This window comes from Borostomias antarcticus (genome assembly GCF_949987555.1).
Source record: "Borostomias antarcticus genome assembly, chromosome: 14".
Classification (NCBI taxonomy): domain Eukaryota; kingdom Metazoa; phylum Chordata; class Actinopteri; order Stomiiformes; family Stomiidae; genus Borostomias; species Borostomias antarcticus.
The window spans coordinates 13212665-13223251 of NC_140247.1; the positions used below are offsets into that span (position 1 = coordinate 13212665).

Sequence of the window (10587 nt, forward strand, 5' to 3'; positions counted from 1 at the left end):
GGGGGATCGGGCTTTCGCAGTGGCCGCCCCTAAGCTCTGGAACGAGCTACCCCTGCATGTTAGACAGGCCCCCACTCTGCAGGTGTTTAAATCACGCCTCAAAACTCACTTATATTCTTTGGCGTTTTCCTGACATGGCCTAAGAGACTTGTCCTTTTTCATGTGACATACTGCGTATGTTTTACTATGTGTTCTTTGTGTGTTATTGTTGTTTGACTTGTACAGCACTTTGGTCAACTTTGTTGTTTTTAAATGTGCTCTATAAATAAAATGGTATGGTATGGTATAGTATTAATTCTGTACATTGTTGCCACCCCGTATATATATATGTGTGTGTGTATATTTATTCAGTATATTATTATACATATTTACACAGATTGAATGTTTATATCAATATTTTATACATACTGTATGTATAGATTTTTGTACTCTTCTACGTAAATTCTTTACCCTGATGTATTCTTATTCTGATGCTTGACCTTGCCTCAAAAAGTATACTTAACAAGATGTACCTGTATTGGTCTGTAATGTACTGTGCTGTTTCTTAAAACACTCTGATAATGGTCACTGTAAGTGTGGGAGACTCCTAAGGAAATTGCGTTCTCGAGCACAACTGCTGAATAGCTAGTTACTTGTTACTTTGCTAACAGGATTATTCTGTCTCACACAAGTGACATCAGTGGTAGTAGCCGTGGTTCCTACACGCACCAACTTTTCGGATTGGGGGAACTATGGCTCCGCCTACGATACAGGATAGCAAATTTCGTCGAAATGCCCCTTTGGCTGTATGGTCCCAAATCTCCTACAGCTTCGTGTGAGCTGGGTTAACAAGCGCTAGGTAGCTAAGCTAGCCTTGTAACGCGGAGTCGAGGGTCGATCACAGATCGCCTCGATTAAGGCCTTGCCGGTCGAGCAGTACAATGCTCGCTCATGTGAACTATTGTTAAGCGAAAAAAATAGAGTCCGCACACTGGAAGTAATATGAAGGACTATTCCCAAGAGTTTATTTTAACGTTTCGATCAAGTAGATCTTCATCAGAAACTATTGTGAAGCACCACAGCATTTGAAACGAGACGGAGCTCTCTTCCGCTCTCTGCCCTCCACCCAGATAGCAAGCGGATCTGGGCCATATACAGGCCAGATCTGGCCCTTGTGGCTTAGTTCAGGCCCATATATGGCCCAGATCCGCTTGCTATCTGGGTACTAAAATATGTAGCAGTCTACGGGTTAGAACTATGGAAATATGACTATGACTAGGTATAATTTATGATTATACCGTGGTTATCACAAATATGAAGGAATATGTATTTAATAAATTAAATCAACTCGTATGGGGCACCACCCTGTTCTGTAGAGGGAAATAGATAACCTTTATCAATAGTGTAATTTATCAATCTCAGTGTGAAGTAAAAGGTCTTGATTCAATCAAGTGACCTAAAGATCATGTGATGACACTAGGACGTGATCAAAGCTTAATAATATTTATTGAAGTTATACCAATCAATTATCAAAATAACATGAAAACACATTTCAATAATAGATGGAAAAACAAATGTGGCAAAATGAAAACAGCAGAAATAAAATGAATGATATCATAGATTATCACAGCCCATCTTAATTCCCCTAATCTTAAACTACACTTGGCATCACACCACATCAAAATAGAATGCTGGATAGGTTGACTTAGCAGCATAGAACCAGTTATTTACAACACACAGTAACACTTGGTTACAAATACAATGCATCAATGCCCATACTTTATTCCTAGGGCTTGTTCTCATGGTGGTTGCATCACATAGTTGGGAGAAAATAATTGAACTTTATTAAAGAAACAAGACAAAGAATGTTCATATTTCTTTGTTTCACTATGTGAGTCTCTGTTGGGCCCATGAGACCTCAGGAATGTTCGTGCCAAGGATTTATTACCGTAGGGGGGGGGGGGTAAGGTAGGAGGACCATTGTGTGAGAGGAAGAGTTAATGTTTTCCCAAACAATCCCATTTCAAAGAACCAGTCCTTGCTAAAAAGGGTTTTGTTAGGTTTACGGTCAGTTTGACAGGAAACAGTCCAAACGAAATGGGTTCCTCCCTGCGTGACCTCCCATTGATTGTCACTTGGTAGGAGAGAGCAGGCTGTCTCTGGCTTGCCAGATCTTTATCAGGCATCACCAACATTACAGTCAGTGAGATGGTCTCACAGTTTGGTCTTTACAATATTTGTCATGTCCATGATCTGCTACACACCACTTTAGCCAGGTAGCAATTTGATGGCTCAGTAATCAGTTAAACTCAGTTACACCATGTCCTACTGTGGTCAGGATAGGGTTATAGATGGGTCCTACTGTGGTCAGGTTAGGGTTACAGATAGGTCCTACTGTGGTCCTATTTGAACACGATTAAGGGTCTCTCCTCTCGTTTCTGCCACAGACTCTTCTTGCTCTCTCCATCTTCATCTCTGTCGTCAGGTCTCTCCTCGGGGCTGGTGGTGGTGGGGTCTGTGCAGCGTCGTGGGCGAGGAAAGGTTCCTCTGTGGTTGTCTGGGTCAGGGGTCAGAGAACTTCTCTCCTGGGCCTGTCCGCTGCTGGACTTGGCTGAGGTGATACACGGGGCCTGGCTGTGAATTCTCCCTGTATCACCCTTCTTATTCTTATTCTTCTCTGGCCCAGCTCCTGCTCCAGCCGACTGCTCCATGTAGGAGTTGCGCACCAGGGAGTTGGATTGGCCATCCAGTGAAACAAACCAGGCTTGAGGGTGTGGCTTGACCCCCAGCTCCAGTAGCCTGCTGTCTGTGAGAGCCTGGAGCTCCCCGCTCACCTGGGCCATGGCCGAGTCGTTGAACAAGACTGGGAAGCGGACTGGCGCTGCGCCGTGCCCCTCAGAGTCCCTCTTCTGGTCCTGGACTCTCTGGGTGGGCTTTGTTCTGGGCAGCGTCAGGCTCGCCTGGATCCCCTCCCGGTCCTGCTCCACTGCCCACAGGCCGGCCAGGCCCGGCAGGTCCGGAGTCAGGCTCATGTAGTGGGCAGGGATGACCAGGGTGGGCACCAGGCTGCCGTACATACTCTCCCTCATCTGCTCCAGGGAGTGGCAGATGACCAGCTGCCCAGGCTGGGTGGAGGTCAGCGTGGGGGCAGAGTAGTCCGGAGGCCTGCTGGGGTCCCGGCCGTCCTGGGAGGCCGGGGGGGTTGAGGAGCGTCCTCGGTCGTCCTCGGCGCCGCCGGCGGGGTGGTTGTCATGGTAACGGCGCGCGTGGACGTCGAGGTGGGCGGAGCTGATGAGCTGGAGGGGAGAAGTGGAGGTGCACTGGTCTCTCTGACGGCCGGCCTCTCTGACGGTGGAGGTGCACTGGTCTCTCTGACAGCTGACCGCCAGTTTACGACACCGTTGCCGTGGTTTCAGACACCTCCTCCTGAAAGGCAACAGACTTTCAAAATCGTGGACAGGGGTCAGAGGTCGGAGAGAGACAGGGGTTAGAGAGACAGAGACGGGGGATAGAGAGAGACAGGGGTGAGAGAGAGACAGGGGTTAGAGAGAGACAGGGGTTAGAGACAGAGATGGGGGATAGAGAGAGACAGGGGTGAGAGAGAGACTGGGGTTAGAGAGAGACAGGGGTTAGAGACAGAGACGGGGGATAGAGAGAGACAGGGGTGAGAGAGAGACAGGGGTTAGAGAGAGACAGGGGTTAGAGAGAGAGACAGGGGTTAGAGAGAGAGACGGGTGTTAGAGAGAGAGACAGGGGTTAGAGAGAGAGACAGGGGTTAGAGAGAGACAGGGGTTAGAGAGAGAGACAGGGGTTAGAGAGAGAGACGGGGGATAGAGAGAGACGAGGGTCAGAGAGACACGAGTCAGAGATACAGGGGTCAGGGTTGTTTGGGTCATTCCAAAACGGATGTAGGTTTTGGGGATAAGCCATCCGTTGTCATTGTCATTCATGTCATTCGTTTATTACTGTCTAGTCAATAACGACGGATCTGATTCCCGGCCCAATCAGATTCAATCCAGGCTACATGAAACAACTATCTAGCAACTGCTCCTCCGAAGATGATTGTGATTGGCTGAAAGAAATTTCCCCTATCCCCGAATGGTAACACCGTTCTGTAAACAAAGTGTGGAGATAGGTCTGCCTATGCAAGACTAGGGGTTAGAGTCCCAGGTGGATAGGTTTAGGGACCGAAGGACTAAGGTCAGAAGGTCACGGGACAGAGGAACAGGGGTCAGGCTCAGGTCACTAACCTGCAGTAGTAGAGCAGCAGACAGAGCAGCACCAGCACCACCAGAGCCATGGAACCCAGGATGGAGAGCAGGAAGACTGTTCGGTAGAAGCTGAACTCTGACCCGGCTCCCAGACCTGCTCCCGGAAACAACAGGATGACATCAGGAGAGCAGCAAATGCCTGTGGCTATATCGCGATATGGACATTATTATTATCATTATTAGTTGTAGTAGTAGTAGTAGTAGTATATTGTGATGATGTTGTGGTAATGTTCTGGTGAAGTTGAGGTGATGTTGAGGTCATGTGGTGGTGATGTTGAGATGATGTTGTGATGATGTTGTGATGAAGTGGTGGTAATACCCAGGTGATGTTGTGGCATTATTATTATTATTATTACGCAAAAACTACCAGACAGATTTTCATGAAACTGTGGTGATGTTGTGGTGGTGATGTTCAGGTGATGTTGTGATGGAATTATGGAGATACAGGCCTGTGGCTGAAGGAAAGGCTGCCAACCAGTAGCCCAACTGGGGGGCAACAAAACTCCACGTCAGCTCATCTCCATCCTTGGAGATGAAGGCGCTCCCACTGCGGACCCACAGGCCTGCTCCATGACAACACATGAGAACAGGGGGGCAGGGAATAGGGCACGGAGGAGTGGCAAAAAGTTACAATATTTAACTTTAGACGGTAGGCTGTCGACCATTACTGTCACCAGGATTTTCTGCCGGCCTCAACTTGCACAAAAACGCCACAATGTAGCTCCACATCTCTGACCCTATATTGTAAAGTTTCATTCAACATGAACAATATAGGGAGGGTTGAGGAGGGGAGGAGAAGGAGAAGGAGGAGTTGAGAAGGGGAGGAGAGGGAGGAGGGGGGGTTGAGGAGGGAAGGAGAGGGAGAAGGGGGTGTTGAGGAGGGCAGGAGAGGGAGAGGAGGGGGGGTTGAGGAGGGGAGGAGAGGGAGAGGAGGGGAGGAGAGGGAGAGGAGGGTTGAGGTGGGGGTGTCAGTGTGGAGCACTGGAGCAGCAATGAGAGAAGAGTATCCTGACCTGTAGTGTCCTGCAGCCTCCACAGGGGGGCACTAGTGGCAGCGTTGAGAGGCGAGTCGGAGGGCAGGGGGATGGAGATGTGGACAGGCTCCCTCACCTGCACTCTTGAGCCGTTCCGCATAGACAGGTGAACGCTGACCGCTGCTACCGCTGTCAGCTCCACCCAACTACTGCTGGACCCTGAGGAGAGGACAGAGAGTTACGTCAGCGTTGACATTCTACCATTTAAATCAAGAAATGAATCTCGCCAATTCTCTAACGGCGGACGCTGGCGTCGAACGCAACGCAACGGCTGCAGTGGAGCTGCTTTAATTCATTATAATGGATTCATTTCCTTAGAATCTAATAGTTGATGGTTGATGCTGACACTAACGGACCCAGTGGAGTCAAGCCGTTAGGGTGCTACCACTGTCAGCACCCTAAAGGTATATTTTGACTCATAAAATGCAGAAAATTCCAAACCTACAGTACCAATACAATTTTTCCGAAAAAACATTTTGTTTTATTAATATTTTTCTTCCATAGAACACCTGTATCACAATTATTCACACCCCTTACTTCTTGTAAATACAATCCAACAAAAACAAATCTTCATAGACAACATACTGTATTTGAAGTTCATTTGAAGGTTTTGGAGTATAAAATAAAGCTCATTGTTTCTGCTTTATTTTATATTATCTCTTTTATTTATCTTTATCAAAGATGTGAAATAAAAAAAGGGAGCCTACTGTATGACAAATAAAAATCCTTGAATACCCCCACCTCACCTGTGAGGCTAAGGTCCAGTCCAAAGGGGTAGGGGAAGCCCCCCAGCTGGCTCTGGGTGTGGGGGGTGGTCAGACTGGCGCTCAGCTCTGTCCTGGAAGAGTTGAGGCCGGGGGGCAGGGCTCTCCACCGGAGCTGCACCCAGGCTTGGCGTCTGCCACCTGGGGGGGGGGGGTGTTATTAAAGGCTTAGTATGGTATTTTGGACATTTATCCCTATTTGCGGTATGTGTAACATGTATCTGACACATAGAGACAGCTTGGAGGGAACTAAGACAGTTTGTTTCAGACCTTTCTTGGACATGACAGTTAAAAGTTAATTTAAATATTATTTATCAACATGGACTCCATATTTGATTTGACTAACACTGAAGGTACTGCACTCTTGTACAGCTTGAGCGTAGAGACTTTGTTGTATTTTTTACAACATAAATATAAATAAATAAATATAATATAATATAATGTAAATAAGTCCCTGATTGTGCCTATTTGTTGTACTAACTGCTGTAACAACAATTTCACCTCAGGGATAAATAAAGTAACTATCCTTCTATCTATCTAGATCTTACAATGGTGTGAAGGTGTTGAAGACTCACCTGGGGCACCCAGTAGCACCTGCAGCATGTCCTCATAGACGGTCAGGGTGGCTGGTCTCTCAGGGAACAGGCAGAGGCTGACCGATGCGTACACTAGGGGGGAGAGGGAGAGAGGGGGGGGGGGGGTAAAGAGAGAAAAGCTGAGTTAACCACAGGACCATCCAAATTCCAGGACGTTGCAGCTTTAACTGAGTCTCTTCCACAAGACGACAAGATGAGACGACAATGGAGGGGCATATTCGGAGAGGGGGTAGGGTGATGGTGAGGGAGAGGCTATATTCTGAATTCCTGGAGGTCTGGTGGAAACAGCTGAGGTCAGACCTGCTCTCTAATCAGGGGTGAAAGGTCAGACTTACAGGGAATGCGACCGGCACGCCAGGGGGCGGAGTTGGTGACAAAACCACGTTTGGCCGCGCTGACGATAACCCAAGTCCCGGGATGGTACGGGAAGGTAACCGTGACAACTCCATCCTCGCCGGTGGTGGAGTTGGAAGCGAGGGAGGAGTGGTTCCCCCAGACGCCCACCGCGGCCTCGACCAGCGGGGACCGGTCACTGTTGTCCAACACCTGCACCCTGAGGACCACTATGGAGGAGACAGAGGACAGGGTCAGCCAGAGTCCTGGGCTCAGTCAGGGGAGGGTACATCCAGTACCACTGATCGTGCCTTTATCCACTTTTATTGGTGTAAAACGTTAAAAACGTGAAAATTGTATCCCAATTTATTTTTTTAAATACCAATTTCTCCACCATCTTTGATTGGATCTCTTAGCTGATATAGGTCTTATAGGGAGACATAACCATACACGTATATGCATGTATGGTTATAATGTATATGCATATTTTATTGCTATTCAGATGCTGAGACATAGGCAGACATGTGAAACAAACATACATGCAGCAGGGGCAGCGAGCTGAAGTTGTTCCCCTTCTAACTAATTTCTGCATGTTTGTTTTTATTTTTTGAGGGTGGTCAGGAGCAGTTGGCAGTCTTGGGGGACCAGCATACTTCTACCCCCAGGCCATCCACATCCTGAACGGGGACACTGCCAGCCTCATCAGAAAGCACATCCACTGTAAAATATTCATCCAATTCCGGTTATATTTTTTGTACTACGAGGACAGCGCACTTCGTCTAGGCTGTGTAGCATTGCTTCTCTCTGACCTATTCCCAGTAGCCTACCTAGCATGCATGCATGCATGCATGTTGATGTTATCGGATAGAAGCGCTTGCATAAGCACACCTGCCCACCTGATCATCACGGCATTAGCAGAGCTGCGGATGAATCCTAACTTTTTACACTTGGTTCCACTGCTTCGTTGATACAATTGGGGGGATACATCATTGGTGGGGGACAACATGTTTAGTGTGCACTCGTTAATTTACTAACATTGTATCACAGTTCGGTGAGGGTAGGCGCAGAGTTGGGTTCATCTAAATATTTCTGCAGGGACCGTTGAGATCCGGGGTAGTCTGCTGTCGTGACGGGATAGGAGTTAGTAATTAGACAGCTAGGTCAGTCCGCATAACTGCTTCTGATGTGGCGTCCACATGATCAGCATGCATCGCTGCACTCACAGTGCCATGCAAGCGGCTGTGATCACAAACTCTTGTCTCTGGACTCTTGAGTGCAATGAATACGAAGTAGCTGCAAGACCAAGTCTCCGTTCATGCGTATAAATTGTGGCATAAATGCGGCGATTACATAACACAACTCATTGTGCAGCCTACTGAGGGGGGGGGGGCAAGCCGACCTGCCGACACCACAACACGCGTCTTGAATATGAAACCACGATTTAATCACTCACTCCTTCAATACTTTCTCTGCCAAAACTCACCAAGAGCCTCGTGGTCCGGAATAGAATAAGCAAATCCTTCCCAAAGATGAGCGAGGAAGAGAGAGTGGAAAAGAGGACCGTAGACCTGAAGCAGTGACAACGACATCATCGAGCCTAGAAGATATTCTTGCATGTTTGCTTGGAGGTTGGCACCGATTTCTAGTCCTTAGATGCCAACTCCCTCCCTCTCCCGGTACGCTCTCCAACTCCTGGACCCTGGGTAGGAGACGCGATGTGCGATCCGTGATCGCCCTCCTTTGGACCTGAAACGCAACTGCTGAGACAGCCGTCAACCCGACTTAAATGGGGATCAAATACTGTAGATAGGCCTATTCATATTTTCATATATTCTGAAAGCGGAATTTCATTGCCGCCTCTTGTGCGTACGGGATGGGTCGGAGAACTCTGAATAATGTGATTTAGTGGAAGATACCACTGCCATTCCCCGGGTAAAAATGCACTGCAATTAGCAGCATTGCACAAGTCACTTGCAAGTAACGCAGCTTAATACATGTAAATAAATAAAAATAAAAGATACAAAATATACAGAAAGCAAAACAGTGCAAATAAACAAGTAACAACTGTGGGTAGATTCCCTAGCATGCCTCAATTAATGTGCATGTACTGTCCTGGCTCTTTAACATGCCTAGATGTGCAAACATATCGAAGCTGTGCAAGAGTGTGTAACCAAGGTACATGTACTCTTAGCACCATCCACGCTAGTCTCAATGCCAGACCCATGAGAGCTCTTTCACTGATACACTACGTCAGCTACACTTAGTACGTTACTGCATGCTGCATATATTCAACGTAATATTTGAGTCTGGAGAGTGACTACCTCCAAGCTGACTGAGGTCCATATATCCAGCCAGTCAGAGCTGACTCAGGTCCATAGTGTCCAGCCAGTCAGAGCTGACTCAGGTCCATATGTTCAGCCAGTCAGAGCTGACTCAGTTCCATAGTGTCCAGCCAGTCAGAGCTGACTCAGGTCCATAGTGTCCAGCCAGTCAGAGCTGGCTCAGGTCTTTAAGGTCGAGCCATTCAAGTGACGCATTGAACAGTCTGACAGCGGCTGGTACAGGACCTCCTGAAACACTGTTGAGCACTGTGACAAGATGAGTGTCACTGAAGGTGCTCCTCTGCCGAACCAGTGTCATGTAGAGGCTGGGAGATATTGTCCATGATATGGTGGCACTGACCCCAGGACAGAGGCCGGCCTCCTGGTCAGTTTGTCCATCCTGTTGGTGTCCTCTGCCTCAACGCTGCTTCCCCAGCACACAACCCCAAGATGGCGCTCGCTAGTCTACTGGTAGAACATGCTGAACATGAAGGAACGGAGCCTCCCCAGGAGGTAAAGTGGGCTCTGTCCCTTCTTGAGAGGTAAAGTGGGCTCTGTCCCTTCTTGAGAGGTAAAGTGGGCTCTGTGCCTTCTTGCATGTGGCCTGGTGCTACCAGCCCAGTCCAGTGTGAAACAGGTATTGTCCAGGTGCACTCCTAAACACTTGTATGACTGGACCACCTCAGCATCAACTTCCTGGATGGAGATGGGAGACGGTGGAGCCTTCTCCCTCCCCAGATAGCAAGCGGATCTGGGCCATATATGGGCCAGAACTAAGCCACAAGTGCCAGATCTGGCCTGTATATGGCCCTGATCGGATTGCTGTCTAGGTCTTGAAGTCCAGCACCATCTTCCTGGTCTTCCCCACATTGACCTGCAGGTCATTACGCTCACACCACTTATTGTACACATCCAACAATAGCAGAATCTGAGAATTTCTGCAGATGACGTACATACAGATGTACATACACACACCATTGACTGCCCTGTGTGTGTGTGTGTGTGTGTGTGTGTGTGTGTGTGTGTGTGGAGAGGGATATCCTGCTATGTGCCAGTTCTCACACCAGAGAAGTGTTGCGTTTCTGTCCGAGGCACTGGACAGATCAGCTGTTACTGGCTGCTGAAACCTGATTGTGTTGTTGTTGTTGTTGTTCACCTAGACATCAAGGGACTCACCTGGGCAGGGAAGGAACCAATCACAGAAGCATTTGAATGTGAAAGATTAGAACTTTATTCTACAATAAATTATCCATCTTTCTAGATAGATATAAAAAAAAAATGTCTAAAAG

The 10587-nt window shown here is 47.9% G+C and overlaps 1 protein-coding gene across 1 annotated transcript; it reads right to left on the reverse strand.

Annotated features, from left to right (window-relative positions):
* Window positions 1-2381: 2381 nt before the first annotated feature.
* LOC311317392 (protein FAM171A2-like) lies at window positions 2382-7881 on the reverse strand (the record flags this gene model as incomplete). Its single annotated transcript, XM_084448475.1, has 8 exons — window positions 2382-3405; window positions 4230-4344; window positions 4700-4813; window positions 5264-5443; window positions 6031-6189; window positions 6624-6716; window positions 6980-7207; window positions 7866-7881. The coding sequence occupies 8 exons, from the start codon at window positions 7879-7881 to the stop codon at window positions 2382-2384; spliced, it is 1929 nt and encodes a 642-aa protein (XP_084304601.1).
* Window positions 7882-10587: the final 2706 nt, after the last annotated feature.